Below are 24,707 nucleotides of genomic sequence, written 5' to 3'. Positions count from 1 at the left end.
AAATTGTAAGAATCCAAAAAATATTTACCACAGGATGTACAAAATCTTCTGTTAGAAAAGTCTATGATCCCTGAATATGACTTTCTTACCTTTAATATAACAAGGGAACTTTCATTTAATAAATGCAGACTAGGCCATGCCAATGTATTTTGAAAATATAATCCTCCATGCAAAAGACCAGGCCAACTGGACAAAATATAATTTTGATGAATTAAATTTGAATTTAATGTAATCTGAAATGAATTACTCAGATATTCTTCCCTGTTGTTCAAACAAGCAGAAAGTGATAAAAAGAACACGAGCAGAGTTTGACCACATAACCACCACTTACTGAAAATCATCGAATCTTTCTGGGCCTGACCTTTTAGTGAGCACAACAGTGAAATGGTTTCTACCTATCTCACACAAGCACTGAAGATCCAGCATAATCCCGAACCTTAATATACACGCTAGATGTGTACATTGTTGGCAATATTTTGTTCATAGGTAACTACGATGCCGGAGGATCCTTGGAATTAAAATAACTATCTAATTTCCAGGTTACAAATAATGGTCCTTCTATAATCTGGGGGCCCCGTTGTAATAATCTGGGGGTTTATCTAAAACAAAACCGCCTGGACCGCACAGTCCAATTCATGTTAGAGCATACGCCGCACCAGATAAAACAGTGACCCCATCCCACGAGCAGAAATGGACCATGCATCTGCTCGTAGGGCTGATGTCGTGTGGCCCTTTCACGATGCCTGCTTCCTCATGTTAGACGGTGGCCCGCTGCTTGTGGACATGCATGTGTGTGAGCCAGACTCTTGGCATTGTCTGGAATGCTCTCCTCTGCCTGGTTCACGCTTGCGTTACTTCTCTCTTAACTGAAGTCACTGTCTCTGCCTCTATTTGCTAAGATAAAGGCACAATCCACCTTGGAGGGAACCCGCTGACAGCTCGGGATATGATGGCCACTGAGAGCAGAAACCAAGGAACATGAAAGATTGACTCAAGAGGGTGACCCAGAGCTCCGGCCACCAGACAAAAGAGGGACAGCCCCTGCTTCTCACAAGCGTATGATTTCTGCCAAATCGACTCAAGCCGTGGGCAGAGGCACGCAGTATGGGATGCCCTGGACTCACTCTGCGTTTCTCACCCTAAAGATGTTATCAATGCCGGCACTCAACCTTTGTTGGCGGTGATTTTGGCACTGAATTTACCAGGGAGGTAAAATAGAACATATTTGGTAAGTGAGGACATGGAAACAGGAGATTGTCAAGTATATGGGTGCTTGATCAGCAAATCACTTGGCCCATGGGGGTCTTGGACCACGTGATCATGGGGGCCCTCCAACAGACTTCTCTGTATTACAGCAAATCTCGGTGAAGCAATCTCTAGATAAGAGGAACCTAAAGTGATTTCTTCTTAGGAAAGATACTTTTGCTTGACTCAGAAATCGAGCCAGCCTTTGGTGCTTCCCTGCAGAGAACTAGCAATAACCAGAACCACAGTGGAATGTTGTCCACGTGGGTCATCACTGTTTGATCCGAGTGACTCCTCAGGACCTAGGATTCACACGGGAGCCCCTCTGAAAGGGGGTAGATTGTTACACTTCGCTGCCAAGGATACTCAGTCAATCGGATGCATTAGTCTTAGAAGGTGCTTAGCTGGGGAGCTGGATGCTGAATATGAATTCTGAATCCAGGAACCTGACAAATGATTATTTATCCTCTTAATGGGCACTTGCCTTCCAACTATGTCCTTGTATGCTTCAGATTCTCACTCAGTGTTTGCTGGTCACCGTGTAGTTGGGTCCTACAGATAGACACTCAGGGCCTGCATCATCCTAATGTAGCCATTCACTTCATGGTTCTATCATACATCCACTTATGCTCATTTACTTGAATGTTTCTAGAAAAATGTCGTTAGTTTTGATCTTCTATCTCACTTTTAAAAACAATTATGTTCTAAGCATTCAAGTTAGAATAATAATTAAAAAAAAACCCTGTCTCAATGTCCACAATAGCCAAACTATGGAAAGAGCAGATATGTCCTTCAACAGACAAATGGATAAAGAAGATGTGGTCCATATACACAATGGAATATTACTCAGCCATCAGAAAGGATGAATATTTACCATTTGTATCGACCTGGATGGAACTCGAGGGTATTATGCTGAGTGAAATAAGTCAAACAGAGAAAGACAATTGTCATATGGTTTCACTCATATGTGAAATATAAGAAACAGCACAGAGGATCATAGGGGAAGGGAGGGGAAAATAAAATAAGATGAAAACAGAGAGGGAGACAAAGCATAAGAGGCTCTGGACTCCGAGAAACAAACTGAGGGTTGCTGGAGGGAAAGTTGGGGGGATGGGGTCACTGGGTGATGGTGTAAAGGAGGGCACGTGATGTAATGAGCACTGGGTGTTATATGCAACTAATGAATTATTGAACACTGAATCTGAAGCTAATGATGTACTGTATGTTGGCTAATTGAACTGAAGTAAAAAGAAAAGAGACAAACCATATCTGGTTGCATTCTAAAGCTATTTCATTAAGTCTCTGCTTCTTTAAATTACGTCAGTTTGTACTTTAAAAGTAGATTATTTAAAATATTAGCCTAAGTAAACTAAAACTGAAAGTTTAATTCTAGCAAATGAAGAGCAGAACCTACAATGTGGTTAAGACCCTCGGTTAAATTTTGCGTATTTGCAAACCTGTCCTACCAGAGCCCAGGGCACACAAACACCCACGCTTTGAATAGTGCTGCCCGCTTCTGTCCGAGCACAGAAGGGCATCTGGAGGAGCAATACTGCTCACACCATCTTTATAAGGAGCTACGGTCAGGTGATAAACCAGGAACCAGCTTCAGAAGTTAATGACTTTGCCCCAAACTGCACACATTAGGAAAGTGTCCACAGGCAATTTGCCAAATGGGTCTACTTCCCAAGGTTCCACACACTGTGTTCCAGGAAGGTACCGCCTGTGATTCTCAGCACGCAGCTCCGTCTAGTCAGTGACACGGGGGTGCGGGCTCACGGTCCATGCAGTGGAGCGGGCGGTGCCTACGTGTGTGCTCTGATGCACATCATCGGACTGTCCCCACAGTCTCAATGCTCTCAGTGTCGTGACAGGAGGAACAGTCTGGGGACCCCACACTTTGATGTATGAGATCTGTGTGCACACACGTATGCACGCAGGTGTGTATGGACATGTGTGCATACCTGCGTGAATGGAACGGTGACCTCAACCTGCTCCAGCAATCATAAAATTCAGGTTCCTGAAGGAGAACATTAATTTATGTCCTCCGCACAGTAGCAACAACCAGCCTCACACCTGCCCCATCTAAAACAGCTCTCCGCACTGGCTGAAGCTTCTGTCCTTTGTATCGAGAAATTAGCTCTCCCAGAATTCAGAGTATTGAAGAGCTTTGAGTCCAAGGAGGAAGCATAAGAGAACACACTCCCTTTGCTTTTAAACACATTTGGCATTTCTCTGAGGCAAACTCTAAGCCAATAAAGACTAAATCTAGATTCTTCAGAAAATTCCCACCTTTTTCTAGAAAACAAATGACTTTTAGGAAAGGATTATCTTTCAGATCATATTTATGAGTCTGACACTAAGAGAAAACTGGCTATAAAAACAAAACAACCTTAAATCTATTGCCCAAAGCATGGTCACCACCCTGTGCACAAGCCTTTGCACATGTGTGTCTCGCTCACGACGCTGGACGCCCCAGGTCAGAAACACGGTTCTCAGATGCGAAGCAGATGACACGTCGATAAACTATTCCATTTCACAATATTCCTTCCCACCCCGATCTGTGACAAAAGGTGCAGCTTTGTCCATTGACAGACAAGAATGACGCCCCCGTTGGTGCCCCAGGGGTCTTGCCGAGCTTTCAGCCCCTGGGAAGGCAAGCAGCTACCCATCCCCACACCGCCACTTGGGCTGATACAGTATGCCTTGGGTAGAACCTAAGTTGCTGCCCTAAGTTTCTGGATAAAGTAGCTAAGATAAGCTAGTCAAATGTGCGCTCAGTGAGCACCATGCACATCAGTGATGAGCAGTCTGAACTTGAGTGAGAGCATCTACTGTCTGGGAGACAAGGAAAGGAATGCTTTCCAACCAGTGTGCTAAGGACACATGAATCGATATTCGTTTTAGCCTTGACCAGGCAGACTTATTTCGTGAGTAAGAATCGCTAGCGTGTCCTGAATAGCAACACCGGGAACTCCACGTCGACACACTGGCCCCAATCATCACTTGATGCGTGCTACTATTTTAAAGATTACCATTGTCTTCCTCGTCGTCGTCGTCGTCGTCCTCCTCCTCCTCATCCTCCTCCTCGTCCTCCACGTCCTCCCCATCCTCGTCGTCATCCTCCTCCTCCTCCTCGAGCTCCTCCTCTTCCTCCCGGTCCCCCTCCTCGTCCTCCTCATCCTCCTCCCTGTGCTCGTCCTCGTCTTCCGAGAACTCTTCCTCCTCGTCCTCCTCCTTCTCGTCCACGTCCTCTGAACCCTCGCTCTCGTAGCACTCATCCACCGAGGAGCTGTCGGCTTTCATGGCAAACGGTTTCCGCTTCGGAGCAGGTTCTTGGGGCTGCTTATCCTGTGTTTTTCTTTTTTTAGCCAAGGGGCAGCCATATACGCTGTGTAGAGAGAGAGAGAGATCTGTGTCACTATCTTTGGAGGTTAGAGCAACAGGAACCCTGGTCCGGGAGCTAAGGCTTAGCACGAGCACCATCGACGCAGGTGCAGAGGGTCTGAGCTCACACACACACATGCACACGCACACATTCCCCTGGTCACCACCACACTCGTCTCCCCTCCCAGCCCTTGGTTATGGCCATCACACGATAACGCAGAGGTCCCATGGAGTTCAGGAGGACTTTTTGTGAGGCACTGCCTCCAAATCATGCAGGTGACGACACAAATTCACTTTGTTAAACATCTGGCCGAATACGCATTCTGTGTGATGCACATTTTACAAGAAGCCTTAGTTCATGCACAGTATATTAACAAACGCCCACTTACGTGAAATATAAAAATATGTGTGTTGCGAGGAAGTTTTGGATGTATTTGGATTTTTCTATTCTACAGACAAAATGGCATCTGTAAACATAACGACGTCCTCAAAGAAGATGAACCGTGAACACCGATTGCTGAGAACAGCCGCACAATTTAAACATACGAGGAATTTCGTCAGTCCAATCCCAACTTTACAGAAAACAAACTCAGTGTTGGACACAGTCGTCCCTAAATCATGCTGAAGTTGGCCCAAACTCGGGCAAGACACTTAGAGCAGGATCCCCACCCTTTCTCCCAGGAAGGACAATTTTCCAAAGTGACGTTGCTAATTACAGTTCTTGTCTTCCTGGATACCCTATAGATACACCACAGGGAATAAGGGGGGAAGACACGGAGGCACAAAGACAGGTGTTCCTTTTGTCTAAAACGAGATGTGTGATCTCTACGACTGACTGAACAGTCGGTAGGACTCTGATTAGTTTGTTTTCAGACCTGAAATGTGGAATATTTATCCAGTCTCACATGGACACATTTTCAGAGTCTCCTTGGTGCTGGACCCCGGGCCCTGCCAGACTCAGAGGGGAAGGACACAGACGTAGACAGGTGCGAATGAGACCGTGCTGGAAGCAAGCAGTGTGGTTTACACGTGCACCGAATACCTCACGCACGGGCACGCAGGAAAGGGCTGTTGAATGAACGGACGGCGTGTGATAAAGGCATGGTGAGGGCGCTACATTCTGAAAAAAGAGGGAGGGACAGTGGGTCAAGGGAGCTAGGACTTGCCCCAGAAGGCTGAGGCTGGGGGACTTTCGAAGGGGATGCATTGAGCTATTTAAATGCATTTCAAGCAAAACAGAGACTTTGCAAAGATGTGAACACAAGAAAGAGTCTGATCAGTGCAGAAAACAGACATAAAAACCAAACATGGGGGTTTAGCGTGTGTGACGGCGGGGCTGGCGGGAAGGTGGCAGGTGTGGGCCGAGGTTAGACGCCGCAGACCAGCCTGGGGACTTGGAGACGCGTCTCACCCCTGGGAGGGGCATGGGAGAGGGTAGGAGAGGCGGTCACTGTGCTGACCTGGTGTTGGCTGAGCGTCCTCAGAACCTCCGCCGGACACTCAAGTCCCTGGTGGGCTCTGGGGGCTCCCCAGCAGTGAGAAGAGGAGCCAGTTAGACCCACGGCAGAGGGGAGGGATGCGCACGTAGGAGGCATTCTGTTTGGAATATGATGCATTTGAGGTGCTGTGGCAGGTCTCACAGAGTGAGGGGTGGACAGATACTCGACTTTGTACTTCAGGGTCCCCAGCTGTAACCGAGCATCTTGCACGCTTGCTTTAGGGATGGAAGAAAAATGTTAGTGCAGTGCCTGGAGCCTACGCGGGACCCGGTGAAACATGGCGACTGCTCTTGGATCACCATCGCGATTTGCATTCCTGCTCAGGAAGCCAGCAATCCAGCAGGCTTGTCCCTCCGCACAGTTTGGACACTTACTATTGTGCTGTTTGTCACCCCTATCAACACTTCCCAGATAATTCAGACCGGGAATGAAAGGGAATGGTAAGGATTTCATGTCTTAGAAAATGATTTCTTCTGGTTGCTTGGGTGCATTTCATATTCTAGTAAAGACGACATGATTCGTCTGATGCCCTGGAGGACGCTGGCATGCATCGGTGCCCAGAGTTGAGGGACTTCATGCCCATCCTAGCGTGTGACTGTGGTCAGTCCCTTCTTCAGTGTGGATGTCCCTTTCTTCATCCGTAAAGTGAGGGCCACTGGGTGACTGCTGAGACTCCACCACCTCCAAAACCCAGGATGATTGGTCACCTGCCTTTTGAAACTTAGCATCTCTTAGAAACGTAATAATCGAAACAAGAATAATACTTACTATAACCAGAAAAAACCTGAAGAGAATATATATTGGTCTATATAGCATTTCTAAGATGAAATAAACAGAGTTCTGAGCTTTCTTTTGTGTGACTCTTTCCACGCACTGGGGAGACTGAGTCAGGGGCCTCGGACACACATGGCAGCACCTTGGAGGACTGGCTCCCCCTGCCTTGCTGTCCACCCCCTCGTGCTGAATGACCACCTGACAGCGAGTCAAGCCCGAGCTCCACAGCAGTCAGGCTTCTGGGGAGATGGCCCTGGTCAGGAGACTGCTAACGTGCCCAGTCTGTGTTTGTCCAAATGAAGACTTAGCAGTAAGCGCACTTGCTCTTGCAGAGTCGGCCCGCAGCGTCCAGCTCATGATGCCTGCTGGTCCCTGCCCATCAGGAGCTCTGTTCTGCATCAGGTTACCTGCACAGCAGGTGCCCACCAAAACAGAACACCAGGCCTCCCGTTGACCATCAGACTCATCTAGATTGCTGGGAAGTGATGTACAACCAGCCAACTCTGCTACTCAGCGATGCTCCTCAAAATGCTCCACCCCAACTGGCACTGGGAGACTCCTTCAGACGGATAAGCCCGCACCACGGCTGGGGTTCCTGTTTTATCTCCCCTCCCATCTGCACACACTTAGCTGCCTGAGATCTCCAGAGGGCCCACTGGCTCAGACCTTAAACGGCCAGGGAGGAGTGTGCAGATTATCCTTAAAACAGAGGCTGCAATTAGAAGTTCACAGAACTGGACTTTGCTCTGGATAGACAGGCCGCTGGGATTCTGGAAGGCGGCCTCTCTGGCTAAAATAACATCTGGAAGCCTGGGGTCTGAGCCGCAGGACGTTGTAAGTGGGGGTCAGGGGGCGTCTGGCCATCGGGATGGCCCCTCTTGTTCCCGTGGTCAGGACAGGAACCACGGCCCAGCCCCTCCTGCTCTGGTTCATTTTCCCATCTCTGGTGCCCACCACGGCTCCCTGTCCTCTCGAGCCCTCTGCGGTGGCGAGCCAGGGGCGTGGCGGGGGGAGGGGGAAGGAAAGGAGGGAGAGTAGAAACATCGCTGAGTCAGACGGTGGGAGAAGCGTGGGTGTCTGCCAGTCACCGCCTGAGCCGAGCCTCACCTAGCGGGTTCCAGTGTCAGCACATGACACATTTGTCAGACAGGGTAATGACATGGAGGGAACAGCTTTTCCAGAGCCCCGCATTCCTGGCTCGGCTCTGTTGACACCTGGATGGGCTCCCGGACACTGGCCGGGCCTCAGTTTGCCTATCTGTGTAATGAAAGCGTTGCCGGTCCCTTGACTGCTACAGTTTCAAAGCATTCAAAATTCCTAAGTGATCTCCTTATTGTTCCTAGTGAAGTATAAATTCTATCATCTCCTACTCTGTTTCTATTTATGATTTTGGAAACCATTTCAATTAAACTCCATACTGTTGGAGTTAGCTGGCCTCAAACATCCAGTAACTACTGCTAATTCGCATGGCTTGATGCTCAAAGTCTTTCCCTGTGTCCCTTAAGATTAACGGTAAATCATGTCGCACACTTAACTGCAAACGCATTCCGTTTGCCCCTTTCCTATCGGATCCAGTCTCACTGGCCACCAGCTCCTGGTGCCTACTTTACATTTGGGAGCAAAATCCAAGCCCAAAAGGGAGATTTTATTCATGTGTCAGATAGCAGGTGGATCGAGAACCTGCTCGAGTCCACAGAGGCCTCCTGGTCTATGAGACCCAGGGGTTCGGACTATTCCAGAGCGCGGCCTTGGAGGACAATTCTGCAGCGTGAGTCTGAGGAGTGTGGGTCCTCCGGAACCCACGTTCTGTGCGTACCCTGTCTGCTGATGAGGTGGCTAGCCAGCTGGGAGCAGAGAATCCGCACACCCACGAAGAGTGGGTGCTGCCTCCTCTCCATGGCTGGTGCTGCCAATCCAGGGGCTGTACAGGTCAGCGTGCTTCACACCTGTGTCCCACTCAGATTCATCTGGGCTTGCTGGTACCATCGCACATGAGTCTTTCTAGGCAGACAATAGAAACCCACAATCCCAGAATGTCTGCACTTTACAGAAAACACACGGAATGCACGGTAGAGTCTAGGAGTAACTGGGAAGCTGACACCAAGGGGAAGCTCCAGGTAAACGGACGAGGCAGGCGTGTGGCTGGCTGTCCCCCACACCTCCCCCATGCGGGAGCACCCGAGCTCAGCTGAGTGTCTGGGGTTCGTGTTGTTGCTTCAGTCCCCAATTCTGCTCCTCAGTAGGACAGTCAGCCTCCCCCAGCTGTGTATTTCCCATGGGGAACAGTGCAGCCCTGCTGATGGCTGGTGGTCAAGGAGTATTTGTTGAATGAACAGACCATAGTTTTCTCCACTTATTAAAAATGAAAGCACTTACCCCGTTCTGGTGTGATTATGGGTTCTCCTTCAAGAGACTGAGAAAACGGCCTGTGTTTAACAGCTTGTTACATTTCAGAGCTGGAGAGTCCGGTACAGTTCAGAAGCTCGTCATGTGTAGCTATTTAATTAAAATTAAAGAAAATTTAAAAAATTAACTCCTCAGTCATGCTAGTCACATTTCAAGGGTCCGGTAGCCATAGGCGGTGGGTGGCTAGCATATTGGGGATTTCCACCACCACGACCAGTTCAGTGGGCGGGTCTGAGCCACAGTGGGTGCTCGGCAGGTATTTGCAGAATGAGCACCTGATGGAGAGGACAGTGGATACTGCAGGAAGAAGAGGAGAATGGCATAGGAAGGGCTGAACTTTGGGAGGTCGCCCAAGATTCCAGAACTCTGACTTCAAGGGAGCTCAGTCTTCTCCTCCAGTCACTGAAGGGAGTGTGTTCAAGTCAAAGTAGCAACGTCAGACCAATCCACCCTGGAGGTCCAGGCCGATACCAGTGGGGAGGCCTTTAGTGAGCCCTGGAGATACCTCTGAGCAGAGCTCCCTGCACGCGTCGGCAGGTGCGGTGACGAGCCTCTGCACACCTCTGTGGTGTGGCGGCGACCGGGTGCCAAACCCTCGTCTGTGGGGTATGGACAGGCTCCTTATCTCCGGTCCCCACTCCTCCACTCCAGCCCTTTATAAAATAGGCAACATTTGAAGATTACAACAGACGCGCTTTCTACTTTTTCCCAAACAGCTGAAACTGCAGGGCGCCTGTTTCAGCCTCGCCGACCGAAGCCCCTGCAAGTTGCAGAGGGAAGAACGGCACTGAGCCGGCTGCTGGTTTCTCTCAGCTAGCACGTGTCCTGAGCATTACTGTGCCACCCGCAGGCCTAAAGTTCCTCAGTCGTGGCAGCTTTTACAGTCCTTTTGGTGTTAACTTGATTTAAGCGATCTTGAGTCTTTCCTATCAGGTCATTCTAGAAAATTGGCTCTTTGCCCTCAGTGAACACTTACATTTAAAATATCGCGTCTCACATGCTCTCCGGGCTGGTTGCTATACTATTTTTTAATGGTCTCTCACTTGACGTTTTCATTTATCTAATTTTAACATAAGCAGAGGATGAGGTCTCAGTAACCGACAGACAGATTTGGCGGCGTGTTCCTGTTTCATCTCTTCCTGAGGGCGTCAGTGAGAGAGTCAGGGCCACGAGGCAGGTGGCCAGACCGGGTCACGGACCGCAGGCGCTCTGGGTCACCTTCTCTCACGGACCACGGGTGACACTTTTCTTGTACTGCTTGAAGAGCTTCCGCTGTGCTGTGGTTAGAATCATTATTTGGAATAATGTAAATAATATTTGGACAGGATTCTGGAGCCCTGAGTTCTAACCCGGCTTGGCGAGAACGCCACGGCTCACGGAGCAGTTTCTTGCTGTCTTCGAATGTCTTCACAGATACTGATCCACAAACCCTCACAACGACTCCGTGCAATAGAAACGATTCTCATTCCCTTTCTAAGGGACGGAGGTTTCCAGCGACTTGCTGAGGGCCACACGGCCGAGTAATGCAGAACAGAGTGCTTGACATTCCCTTGTCCCCATGCCCTGCCCTTCTGAATTCTAGAGACAAGTGAAGCCTGCCCAGCTTACTGGGCTACTGTAAGGATCCACTCAAACTAGAAGGTGTCTGTTCTCCAGCGTCTATCCCATAGACAGCAAGACTTAACCTTCTGAATGAGCGAGGCTGAGCGGCTCCTCCGTCCACGGTTAAGAACGTGCGTCACAGAGTAGCGCGGACACAGCCCCTAACCTCCCGGCACAGGAGCCGACAGTTGTCCGATGGAGGCGACAGGGCACCACGGCCGGGGTGGGGCAGGAGACAGACAGACAGACACACGCGAGCAGCGTGGCTGCCCCTGGGGGAAGGATGGGCCAGGTCTCCACAGATGAAAGAGGCCGACGCCCTCCCACACGCGGGGAGGGCTGTGAGCAGCGTTCGGCCGACATGGACGCAGACGACACGGTGATACGTGTGCCTAGATGCGTCTCAGGCTGCGCGTCTCGTCCGCAAGTCCCAAACCCCCCAGGGGGCGTCCAACTCTGCGTGAACTCCAGCCCACGAGGACTCCCCCCGTGTTGTCCCGAAGGAGCCTCTGCCTCACTGGTCCAAGTGTCCGTCCCTAGGCGTCCGTCCATCTGGGAAACCCGTCGCCCGCACCCCCTCCCGGGACCTGCGCCGGATCCGCCACTCTCTGGACCCGAGCTCTCCGTCCTCTGCAGCCTCTCGTGGGGGTGTGGCACTTCCTCCAGGCGCTCACGAGGAAGGGCATGTGAGGGGGACATGTTGGAGACTGCGTGTGAAGGTGTCCCTTCACTGCCCTGTCCATCATGGCCGCCTGCCCAGGGAAAAAGTTCTGACCAGCACCGCGCTTGCTGGGTACGTGCGCCGCTGCCTCCCTCGTGTCCAGTTCTTGGTGACCGGTCACAAAGTCCGGTACTATTACGAGTTTCGGTCCTTTGTATGACACTGGGGGGTTTCTGTGGTTCCTTGCCGGTCCCTCTGATTGGGGCACATGTCCGCCTCCTGTGCCGTGAGCTTGGCAAGCTGGGCTGATCTGCAGTCGGTTCAGGCAAATTCTGCATTTGCTTCTAGTGCTGTCTCATCCTCACCATTTCCTGATTTCTAGAATCTGGATGCTGTTTTGGGAGCTGCCTCTTGTATGGTCTTATCTTCTGTTTTCCCCCAGAGTTTTGTCCTCTAACTGCGAGATTCCTTCGACTTTACCTTCAAGCTTTGAGTTTTATTTCTTGCTATTTTTCATTTTTTCTAAATTTCTTTGAGGTCCTAATTGTTTTCTAAGTATCTATCTTCCTATTTCTTTGAGAATATTACACTTTGGGGGGAGGATTTTCTTCTTTTTACATAATCTCTGCTTTCTCCAGGTGGTTTTCTGTTATTTTGTTTAGAGGCTTTTCCCCCATGTCTCATCTCTGGATGCCCCCTGTGCACAGGGCAGGACCGCGGTGACTGTGGGCGTCAGGTGCAGCCTGACCAGGCTGCTCCGTCTGGTCGTCCAGCAGTAAAGCGCTGGTTTCTCCCCAGCACACGACACGCTCGGAATCTAGTGCGGAGACGCTCGGGTCTGGACATTCCGGGCACAGATGCCCACCCAGCCCTCCTGTCTGTCCTCAACCTCCAGGGACCCAGTGACAAACCCCGTGCTTCATTCTGTCCAGAGAACACTTCGTTCAGCGTATTACATCTCTGGGGTGAAAGAGGGTTGCTCCATCCGGCTCAGGGTCTGGAGCCATAGACTGGGGGGCTGCCTTTATGCACACATAAAGCCAGTTTCCCGGCTGTCGATCCGTCGTCAGAAGTGCCTGGTGCCACCAGCTCTCGAGCTTCAGGGGGTTCCAGAGTTCAGGTCTCCCCGGGGCACCCACGATGCCGCTATTTTGGGGGGCAGGGCGTCTGCTGGATCAGACAGACCTCGACTCTCAGCCTGCTGCTTCCAGAATTCCGGTGCTGTCTCCCCTCCCCCATTGTTTTTCTCAGTGTCCCTTTGCCTTTGAGAACCAGACTCTTGGCCGTCGTTTTAGGGAGTTCTTCAAGGCAGCACGAGGTAATAAGTGTGTTCGACTCTTTCTTGCACTTGGACATTGTCTACTGCCTTTTAAAGGACTTGGAAAATGTGGCTCTGTCCTCCCTATATGATTTTAGTTCCCACAGCATGGCCTGGAGCCCTCGTGGTGGCTACCCGTCCCCCTGCCTCTCTCCTACAATCCCCTGCCCCCCCATGACCGTTCTCAGTCCTGACCCTTGGTGATAGATCTCAAGGTCCACCTTCTCATAAAGTCACTCCTGACCAGCCCCGAATTCAGGATCCTCTACCTTTAAGAACTCTGCCCCATTAGATACTTAGCACCAACTTTGTAAACCCTACCTTACTGTGAGCTTGACTTCTGGATAGGCGTTTCTCGTATCATCTCAATTCAACTGTTTTCTCTTTGGCTCAGGGACTGTGCCTTATAGCCAATTATCCTAAATCCCCACTGTGCCAAATGATGCAGTGGGTCTTCGATACATCCGTTCTATCGATCAATATTATTGACACTTTCGGTGTGGGCCCACCAGTCTTTAGACTTGATTCCGCCAGCGTCTGGCTTTCAATGAAATGCATGCTGTCTCCTCTTCCTGCACAAAACAACGTTTACTATCTTTGCCATTTATGAGACTAGAATGTTGAGAATGTTAGGATAAAATTATCCCAGGAACCAAGCTACCTCTTGGTAGTAAGATTAGAAAATTAAACTGCTACATAAAAACACAGAGACTCTATTTTAGCTAAAAGTCTCAAGTGGTTAACAAGGTTTCCCAAAGCGGCCAGTCCCTTACGAGCCTGTGCCCTGTGTGACAATGACGATTCCCTCGGAGCAGTGAGGTCCGGAGGAGGTAGGAGCCTTGGAAATCACTGAGTCCATCTCCTCAGCTAGAAAATGAAGAAACTGAGGCCAGAGAGATCAAGTGACGTGTGCGGCTCAGCATCAGACCAGACCTGTGTCTGCTCAGCAGGAACCTCTCTGTCAGGCAGACTAAAGGTCGAAGTGATCAGCAGCCAGGAAAGCACCGCACTGCGAGCCCGTCCCTGCCCTGCCAGCCTGCACGCACGGCGGCTCGCGCCTCCTGTCCGTATCAGCTAGAGGAGCGAGCCCCGGGAGAGAACTGCGCAAGCAAACACCGTCGTGGGCTACGCTGTCGACAACTTCGTCTTTCTGAGCATTTCCAAGTGGATGCCAACACTCCTGCTCCGAAGACCACTCGGCCGCGTTTAACACTAGCAGTCGAGACCACCTGGTCTGCATGCGGTCCAGACGAAGAGACTGAGGGCTTTCGAGGCAGCAACTGTGACTGCATCCTTAGGGAGGGATCGCTCCACCCGGCGCCGCTCCACGCTGCAGAACTCTTAGCACCCTGACGTACCTCACCCCGGGGCAACGCCGTCCCAGCTGCTGAGTCTAGCCCAGCACGCGCCCTGACCTGTAGTGACGCAGACGAGCAAGAACCGAGAAGCAAACGACTTAAGTGTTTGTGCTGGGGGCAAATATACAAGAAAATCCGTAAAACAAAAAGCTAAAGATTTCCTACTCTTCTTCATCAGGAGCTCTAGGACACGGTACTTTGTCTTCATATGGTCGGTAGGAAATTATTCAATTGTGTAGTATTTAAAATTCCGGTATAGTTGAAGGATTGAGATGTTGACACGTTTAGTTTGGGGATGGAGGTGATGCATTTGAACATCCGTAGCTCATATATTTAGTAGATATTCAACATTTTATGCACATACACACACACACACACACGCACACTCCAGGCAAAATATGCCTTTGATAGAAATAGTAAAGCTTCTTAAATATGCATTTTCTAATAAGCTGTTGCAAGCAAAATATATAAGCTCTTACTCCACATAGATTTTCAAAGCTGCTCCCCAGTTTAATGGGCATCAGGCTACAAATAATGAGCCTTAAAATCTGGCCATTATAAAGAGGATTAAAAATGTTTTCTCATAACGTAGCCCTGATTCTCCTTTCTGCGGCAACGGTTACTTACAAGCTGTTGTACTTGCATACTTTTGTACAAGCAGATCCGTCTGCCTTCGGGGCTTCCCACCCCGTGTTTGGGTAATACCTCAGCTGGACCAGCTATGCTCATTCCCTATTTACTTTCCAGCATCCGTTAGAGACGCTGGTCCCCAGGAAGCCCACCACAGACTTCCTCATCGTGCTCGCTGCCCCGCTCTCGACCCAGCACCCGGCACACACCGTCCCGGAGCCCGACCCTCACGGCTGTGGGTCTCCACTCTCCCTAGGACTGTCTGTTCTTCTCCTAAGCTCGGGTGACAAGACAGGCTAGACTTCCTTGCTGCAGGCTCCCCTCGCGTACAACAGGTGATTCTCCCAGAGTCTGGGGAAAAGCAGGGGGGGGTTGCCCTGTTTGTTTCAAATGAGGTGGAGTGACAGCTCACGGGAAAGGTGCTTTGAGCACACAAATTCGGAACATCCACCGTGCTCCTCCCATCAGGATGTCTCCTGGAGTCTCTGAATGTGGCATCTCTGTCCCATCTCTCTCCAGCTCGTTTGTCTTTGTGAGCAGGCCGGTGTCCTTGGGGGGCAGGAGGGTGCCCAGTGTGGCCGCGATGCCGGCTGTGGCCCTTGAGGATTCCCAGTCGGAAGGGATGCAGCAGGTGTGGCTGGGTCGAGGGGAGGCGTGCCACACGGCGCAAGCACGCTGCTTTATTGAGGCATGATACCCCTGGAAGTCTGCCTGGCTGTGAGGTCCCCGTGCGTGTGCGCGTATGTGAGCCTGCTCTGTCTCTCACTAACCTCCCAGCGGTAGGTCCTCACCTCTCTCCGCATTGCTTGGAAGCTGCTCAGGTCTTTGGGCAACAAGGAGAAGGACCGTCTTCCGGCCACACCTGCCACACGGCATGTCCTCGGTGTGGTTTATCTACTTCGGTTTGTGTTAATGAGCGCTTGGCTCACTGGCAGTTGGAGACGAGACGTTTTGGTGGAAAGGTGCTAGCCCTCCCCACAGGCCCCCCACGCAGCGCTAACAAGGTACTGAGGCTTCTCGTGGGCCCCAGCACTTTGCCCGTGGAAAGGGGACATCTCCTGGAGGCATCTTCCGACACAGCCAGCCAGACCTGCTGTGTTCGTTGCGTTAGGGTGACAGCTGCGTTGTAGAACTTCTTTCTTTTTGTAAGAAAGGCAGTGGTGGTGCTTTCACATCCTGCGGAAGACCTGCAGGGGCCTGGAGAGGAAGGGTCAGTGTACGTGGACCCCAGCCGGGCGCTGTCACCGGACCCCGACGCGACACCAGCTTACCGTACACGATGCCGCCACGTGACTCTCAAATCCGTCTTCACGTTTAAAATCCTAAATAGACAAGAATGTTTTTCTACAGGTTTCCTCCCCCAAACTGCCTACCTCTCCTCCCTGAGAGTAGAAAGACAAATCTTAGTTATATAAAAGCCAAGGTTCCCAGACGTTTTACTCGGGAAAGGAACACTGCGGTGGGACCAGAGGGCTGGTCTGGAAGCTTCTTCACGTATTGTAGGCCCTTGTGGGGGTCGCTCCATAATATGGGTCTCGGGTTTCTCCTCTGCAAAGACGGTAACACCACTCTGACCCTCGGCGCCTGCAAAGGCCTGGAGTGAAGGACCACGGACCAGGTGTCTCAGGGTCCCCTGGAAGCACTGAGGTGATGGAACAGGGACGTCCTTGTTCCCAGGGAGACTTCTACTGAGGGAGGGGGTTGGGAGGCTCGGCAACCTGCCCGATGGCTCAGGCCCCTTCCTTCTGGGATCCTGTGGTGTTTCCTTGAACAGTTCCTATTGCCACGAGGTTCCTCACGTGTTTTACTGAAATAACAGTCTCCAAAATTTAGACTACCAGACACTAAACAGAAACGGGGAAGGGCCAGTGTGCACAGCGTGGGTCTGCGTGGGGAGTGTTCATTCCCCAGTGTTGGAGAGATGGAAAGAAAAGTCCATGGTGCCATATTGTCTCATTGCCAGAAAAACAAACAACCAGAACCCAAAACGAAAAGACCAGATCCTACAGGCCATTCAGAGCCGCTGCTTCCAAATAACGTGCCCGTGGGCTTTCTGGGGCCACGTGCAGCACGGTGTGGCCCAGAACCAGCCGCAGCCCCTTGGGAGAAGCCTAAACTCAGACGACCCTGCTCCTGCCCACTTCCCGGCCTCCGTGGGCCGAGGGCTTTGCCATCTGAAGGCTGGGTCTGGAGAGACAAGGGGGGCTGGCCGCCTGGCAGTCTGCCTGCCCACTGCATGGTCTCAGGAGCAGAATGGTCCTGGTGGAGGCCGGGCCCAGGGCTCACTGAGGAAGGGTGCCCCCTGGGTGCGCTGTCTCAGACTCCAGGATGGCCGGCGTCCCACCTCCAGGGAGGTCAGCCTTCGGGGGGAGACTGGCCGCCCAGAGTAATCCTGTTTCTCCTAAAAGGACTCCTGTATAGAAATGATTTCTCACCGCAGAGCTGAGAACCGTGGGGGCTTTACTATTTCTAGTCCTTCCGTGGCGATGTGACAGGAAAACGTAAGCCGCCAACAGACAGGCCAGCGTGCGCTGTGCTGAGCAGGCTGGTGGGAATTCTCCTGCTGGCAGCTCCGTGGGCCTACCCAGCGGGGCGACCGGGGTCAGGTTCTGCCAGCCGAGAGGGCAGTGGCCGAGCTGCACGTCGGGGAGCAGAGGGGCCTCCGGAGGAGCAGGGCCCCTTCCCCCGGATACGCTCGCTTACTTTGCTTCTGGAAAACGCCCGAGTGCCACAGACACTAGTCAGTGTTAGAAATTGGAAGGTTCCGCCACAAAAGGAGGCATCTGACCTCACGTGTCTGACCACAGATAGACTTGCTAAGCTTGAACCCGCAGCTGGGCCAGTGAGGGGCTGGCTGAGTGTGGCATCTCGGCTTCCGTTCACTCGGGAAGGACCCTCATAAATAGCTCATCTTCTTGGGCTGCGTCTGGGTTCTATGCGCCAGCCCCGAGCGGAAGGACGAGATCTGCGCCAAGCTGGAAACAAAGGCACGAGGAGAAGGACAGGGCGCAGTGGGGAGGACGGAGCTGGTGGCCAGCGCACCGATTCCTGTGCCTGGGGCCTGAGCGAGTCCTGCGAGCACCTGAGCTCCCGTGTCTCCAGTTACAGGAGAAACTTCTCGCGCGCGGAGGGGGACACCAGGCTGCAGGTGCATCCAGAGGCGGTTTGAAGTGAAAGCAGAAGTGCCAGGTGACAGGCAGGCATGCACCTGGCCCTTGCACCTGCCCTGGTTCCCCAGCTGGTCCTGAGCCGCGCATCTGAGAACCCCTGTCCGGAGGCCACACTGGACCCTGCTCTCTGGCTTGCAGCCCACTGTCCTCCCAGACGTCTGCAGGCTCTCCTCCTCCCTCCATCCCGCCCCTGCCTCAGGCTGGGATTCTGTGGCTCCCCTGGGCCACAGAGGGCCTTCTATGGCCTCTGGCGATGATCGGCCGACCACGGGGCCTCCGGGTCCTTCACCTCCCTCCCGCCCCTCGCACACAGGCTGGGGCCCACGAGGTCTGCTCGTGCCCTGCTCGCCATCCTGACCCTGTCTGCACGGGGAGGAACTTCTGCAGGCTCGCCCTCACCGGCTGTCGTCCTGCACCCAAGCTCTGCCATGGGGGCTTCTGCAGTCCCGGCGGGGAGCTTGCTTTTCTGTCCTCCCTGGGCTCCTTGCCCACCGGCCCCACAGGTCCCACTGGCCCCGCCGGCCCCCTTGCAGGCCGACACCCACACCCACGGCCCTGCCTGCGGCCCTGGCGACTCCTGCAGTCCGAGTCTGCACTCAGGCATGGGAAGAACCGGCCATCCTGGTGGCCAGGGACGCGTCCGTCACCATGGCCAGCTCAGCACTGAGCGCACGGCGGTCTTGTCGCAGGGGCTGAACGGCTGGCTTCGCCGACTGGCTGACGGATGACAGCGTGAGGCTCTCCCCCTGTGCCAGGCCTGTCCCGCGTACCCCCACCCCGTGCCGCAGGCCCCCTCGCAGGCCAGTGGGAGGCCCCCCCTCGCGAGGACTGGCCAGCCCAGCGGGATGTGGCCTCGTTCCTCCTCTGTCCCACCGTCCCCCGATGTAACTCCCTCAGGGCACTTGGGGCATCGGGCCATCTGTGTGCTTCTGCAGAGAGCTGCCGGTGCTCTGGGGAGAAACACATGCTCCTCCATGCACAGCAGCTCCTGACACACGGTGCAGAGGCCACAGACATGAGGTGGCGACCCAGAAGCCTCCTCCATGGGAAACTCGGGTTTGGCAGAACAAACCCGAACCCCAACTGTTCACAGATTGTTCTATTTTTCCATCATTTTCCCACTGAGAGCCCTTCTATTTCACAGGTAGCCTGGCCTTCGGGCAGGCGTTTACGGAGCGGACACCGTGAGCTGGCACTGTGAGGGGCCGCAGAGCGAGGCAGTGAGGGAGACGGTCCGTCCACTTCGGGGGGCTGAGGATGTCCATTGGGAAGGGATCGTACACACCGGCGGGAGCTGCAGGAGCATGGATGCAAGTGCAGTTCTTCACACGCAGGGAGGAATCCGCTCGTCAGAGGCTCGGCGGACAGGCACCTGCCGAAAGTGAGGCGTCCTCCCGCAGGGGTGACGCAGGACGTGGACCCAGCCAGAAGTCTGGTGTCCATCCCTGTCTCGCATCGACAGGGGGTGGAGTGAATTGTTCCAGATCCTTCTGGTAGTTGGAGCCAAAGCTGGGACCAAAAAAAAAAAAGAAGTCTCCCAACTTGCATTTTCCAAATGTCAAATCTGGAATTCCATGTCCAAGCCATTTCTTAGATTAAGGTCACCATGCTTTGTGCCCTTTTTAACCTAAAGACATTTTTGTATGATGTTCATACCCGGAACTCTGGCAATGGAAAAAAGTAATCTATGAAAATGCTCCCAAAATACTCCACAGGGTTTCTTGTTTTCAGGGGAAAAAAAACTACAATTTTATAATTTAAGTCTGAATTAACTAGATCTATTCTGTATTGTGATACATTTTTCAGTGATAGAAGATAAAAAAACAGCCGGCATTAAGGAATTATCCCTGATGATAATTCTCAGGGCATCAGGACAGAGACTGAGCCTGGGGTCCTCTGGGGACGGCCTTCAGAGCCCACATCGCGCTCAACGCTCAGGGCAGGTGCCCAAGGCATGATCCGTGTTCTTGAGGAGCCTGGGGTCCAGGGCCGTGGAGGCAGGCAGGCCTGGGCACGCTAAGTCACCCTCAGCGTGTTCTCTGGACAGTCACCGTGCCGGGCACACCGCCAGCTTACAGCTTTTCTCCAGCAACTGGGATGGGACACATGGTGGGGTCTCACGTTCTCTCCGTTTCCAGAAGAAGGAATTAATCAGTCTTCCCGTCATCAGCAGCTCTGTCTATGTGAGAGATGGAGGGCGTCCCAAAGCCTGAAGCAGCTGGCAGGAAGCAGGAGCACCCCAGGATCTGCATCACACGCTGACGATCAGCTTCTTCAGATTTTGAAGGACTAAGTTTGACCAGAATGTGTCCAAAATGCATGGCATAACAGGGTCGCTCTCCGCTGGGTTGCCCCAAGCTCGGAGTGTTTCGTGGGGAGATGGTTGGCAGCACCACTCACGGAGACAGACATGGGGCAGTGAGGGACCGGGCTCATGCCCTGCTCTGTCCCTTCCCCAGACAAATGAAGCTGGGACAAGTTAGGGGGCTGTCTCATGGCATTCTAGCTGGTGACAAGAAGAAGATGCCCTTCTCCTCCTCAAGTTAAATCATGAAGAGACATGACAGATCACGAGGCAAAAGGAACGCATCTGGGTGTCCTCACCAATTAAAGTTCAAACACAGCAGCGTTGATGTGGGGCCTGGAGATCCTGGTCCCTTGTCAGCTGATGGGGACACAGACCTGAGAGGGGCATGGGGCTGTTTCCAGGGTGGCAGACACAGGACTCAGAGGAAAGGCTCTGCCAAGAACCCCAGGTTGACAACAGGGTTGGCTGTGGACACTCCCACGGGCGAGGTGGAGGGAGGGCAAGGTGACCTCCCACCTTCTCATGTGCTCTGTCCCTGCACAGACACGCTTCTGCTTCAGGCTTTGGTCTGGCCACCTGGCTCCTCCCCTGCTCCCCATGCTTGGAATTCAAGGCTGGGCAGGTGGCAGGGCGGGGTGAGCCAGGTGGCCGTGACAGGGAGGAGAAGGTGTGTTCCCTTTTCTGCCTGGCACGAAGCATCAGCCCCTCTGCTTTTGTTCAGCGGTGGAAAATCCACCTCCTGGGCCCCGAGAGGGAGGGCGGGCCCCGGGGGGCAACTCACCCAAACACCGGAGGAGAGCATTCTCTGGGAAGAGGAAGCCGTGGCTTCCAATGCTAACCTTGACATCTTCCAGAATTTTATGGAAAAGGCATCGTTGAAAATCACAATCTTTAAAAAAAAAAAAAACTGATCCTTTTATAAATGATAAAATTCTTTTTCCAATAAGGAAGTATTTTAGAAACAAGTATATTCCCTATTCTCTGCAATGGGATAACTAGGGCATCCTTCTCTTCTGCTGGGGGGAATGTACACAGATTCCTTCTGCTGGAAAGAAACTTAAAATCAATATTCTCCTGTTCTTCAACGCTAGGCTTCTCCTCATGACAAGGTACACCAGTGAAAGAATCAAAGTCATAAAAAGCTATCTGCAAAGATACTTATCATACATTATCTATAACACGAAAAAGTTCCAAAAACTAAGTCCTGTCCAACCATCAGAGTAGAGCTACATCAATGGCAAGACGACAGGGTTGGAAGCACGAGCACTGAAGTAAAAATCTTTAATGACATAGGAAAAGGCTCATGTTACAATGCTACGTAAAAATAAAAAAAGACATACAAATTTAAGCCCTGAGACTGACTTGGGAAAGCAACAAAAATGCATCAAAATCAGAGAAAAAGCCAAGCAGCAGTGGTTAGGGACGTCCTGGGCACACGGGGCCATCAGCATCCACAGAGGGCCGCCCCCGCTTCCACGAGCACTTCTCTTCCCTTCATCTCCAGTCGTCAGTGAAGAAGACGAGCTTTCCCGCCGCTACTCTAAGTCGCCTGTGACCCCCGCAGTATTTCCTTGGGCCTCGCTGGTGAATAAAAGCCCCCGGGGAGGGTCAGTCGAGAGTCAGTCGAGAGCATTTGAAAAGGAAACTCCTCTTTATCTTCCAAGTTCTGAGCGTTTCAAAGATTGCTGAGCTCCTGCCCGTGCACAGGCTTTCCCCCCGTCTTGGCTCATTGGTGGTCAGTGTCCCCGTGTCCCTGCAGCACCGCGGGTGGACCCCGGCGGGGACCGGAGCGACTGGGTGCTGAAGCCCACCCCAAATCCTCCTCTCCTCTGCCTGCACCACAACCCCCTTCTTTTTGTTTATTAGAAGTTAGTCTGGGTTAATTTAAGAAGTGCCTGTGATGAAAACCATGCTTGCCTCATTCGATGCTCAGAGCCCCCACAGCCCCTCGCAGTAACGATGGGGCTTTCTGCGCGGCGGGCGGGAGGGGCAGGGGCTGGAGGGGAGAGGACCCTGCCTGGGCGTGGACAGCGGCCCAGGAGGACCAGCCTGTGGTGGCCGGTGCCACGGCCCCAGGGCCCAGGATTTGTAAACTGTAAGTGCTTCACATAGTCCTACTGGTATTGTTGTCACTATCATAGGGATTACGAGGCCCACAGAGGGGCTCCCATGCGGAAGGGAGAAGGGGCGAGAGCAGCGTCCCTGATGTCTGCTGGCTGAGACCCTCCTTGGCAGTACCATCGCCCCGTGTCCTACCCATGAGCCACGTCACGTCAGAGCCAACCACGCCTGTACCGATGCTGTGGCCCCTTCCCTGTGCCCCCCACCCGCACCTGCACCCACCCCCTCTGCCCCATCCCCGTCCCCCCCACCCGCCTGCATCTGCACCCACCCCCTCTGCCCCATCCCCGTCCCCCCCACCCGCCCGCATCTGCACCCACTCTCTTTGCCTTATCCCTGTACCCCCACCAGGAGGGGGTGAAACGAGCAGACAGGAGGGGCCTGTGCCCATATGCGTCCCCACCAGGATGGAGTCTCTGCTCCTAGACCCCGTGCCAAGAAGCTGCTGTCTCAGTGACGGACCAGGCCTGCATGTTAGCAGGGCCTGGAAGCATCCATCACACTGAGTGAGCACAGAGCGCGGCTGAGACCTCTGCCCCAGGACCGCCATCTGGTCGACCCTTCCCCAGATGGTGGCCTCGGCCTCCCTGTCCTGTCAGCTCAGCGGCTCGCCAGAGGGGTAGACAGCACCGCTGGAGCCCGCTCCCTCCCCCTGTCCTGCCCACCTGCTCTCAGGGGAGCTCAGATACTCCGTTCATGAGCCGTAGGACTGGCTGAGGGGCTCACAGAGCTGTGGGAGCGCATCCCCGAATCATTATGCATTATTTACGAATGGAATTTCTTCCAAGATGCTCATTTCCCCCTCTCTCTCCCTGGAGTTTTAGGAAATGCATCCACTTGTACGTGAAGCATATCTCTGGCGATGTCAAATATAACATTAGATGATATTCACGGCCTGTGGGGTGGCTACTAAATTACAGTGAGTGGGTCTTTTAAAATCTGTTGAATTATACAAGCGGAGCGCAGTGCCTTCCCTTAGCGGGAAGGGAAGGTGCATTTGCCTTGGGGGTCCATTCTGAGGCCCGCAAGGCTCTCAGAGACTCACGGGGTCTAGGCAGGCCCCTCAGAGTGAGGAAGACGAGCACCTCCCCAGGCTCCACACAATCTCTAGGGCTCATCCACTCTTCCTCCCAGCCCGCCTGCCTGGGCCCTTCCCTACCCCGTGGTCCTCTCAGGCCGAGGCTGCGGGGCAGAAACCGCCCACCAGCCTCTCTGTGGTGGCGACTCTCAGACGGCCCCCTGGCCCAGGGCACACTCATGGGCAGGGCCGGCTGGGGGCTCCGAGCAGCCCAGGACTTCTGGACCCCACCTGTGTGCTCTGGGGGGGGGAATCCCAATCGGGGGTAGGGCTGAGCCTGGGGGAGCTGCCTGGTCTGCCCTGACCCCGTCCCAACCAGGCCACAGTGGTGTTCAGTGCGTCCTTGATGGTCAGTCATGACTCCACAGAGGGGACAGAGCAAAATGGAGGATGGCTGTCCTCAGGTAGTTAGACGTCACCCTCCTCGGTCACAGGACGGCTGGGAGTGAAGCTGGTGGCGGCCCTACCCGGGTCATGGCTGGGGGCTGCGGGGGGACAGCCCACTTCCTTCGGTTCCTGGGAAATGCTGGGAACACATCGCGGTCACAGACGGGGCCGAAGTCTGTGCGGTGGAATGCCAGGTTGTTCCGCGGTGTCTGCCCAAGTCTGTACTTTGTGACCAGATGTTCCCGGGCCTCCCCCCACCGGGGAGCCGAGACCAGAACTGAGGTGTTAGGGTAGCTTCTGGCACTTATGGTCTTTGGAGCAAGGTTTCTTATCATCCCGAGCTTGTTTGGTTTGGCTTTCAGATTCATACACGCTCTTGCTAGATGCTTCCCCATTACCTGCAAACTCCATCTGACCAGCTATCTGTCTTTTGCACACACACACACACACACACACACCTGTTCCTGAGGGCAGTGGTTCTCAAACTCAGGGAGCGTGAGAATCTCCTGGGGAGGTAGCAAGAACAGAGTGCTGGGCCCCACCCCACAGCGTCTAATTCACCAGGTCTGCGTGGGGCCCAAGCATTTGCCTTTCTAGAAAGTGATACTGATATTCCAGGTCACAGAGCCCTACGTTGAGAACCCTTGCCTCAGGGGAAGCTGACCCAGCCTCTGGCTCCGGGATGAGCTGAACAGTCATGAGGACGGTCATGTGTGCTGGTCAGGGATGGCTCGGGGACGGCCGAGGTCCCACGTGGAGCACG

General features: G+C 53.1%; 1 protein-coding gene across 1 annotated transcript in view; it reads right to left on the bottom strand.

Moving 5' to 3' along the window:
- MYT1L (myelin transcription factor 1 like) overlaps positions 1-24,707 on the bottom strand; it is a 161,520-nt gene that overhangs the window by 112,071 nt on the left and 24,742 nt on the right. Inside the window, exon 6 of the mRNA XM_045884010.3 lies at positions 4,281-4,636. Coding sequence (XP_045739966.1) covers positions 4,281-4,636 — 356 coding nt within the window. The remainder of the gene's footprint in view (positions 1-4,280; positions 4,637-24,707) is intronic.

The sequence above is a fragment of the Mirounga angustirostris genome, unplaced genomic scaffold (genome assembly GCF_029215605.1).
Source record: "Mirounga angustirostris isolate CCGP_5_RB_7025 unplaced genomic scaffold, mMirAng1.0.hap1 SCAF_10, whole genome shotgun sequence".
NCBI lineage: Eukaryota > Metazoa > Chordata > Mammalia > Carnivora > Phocidae > Mirounga > Mirounga angustirostris.
The sequence above is the reverse complement of the archived record's forward strand: the minus strand, read 5'-3'. Positions and strand labels throughout refer to the sequence as shown.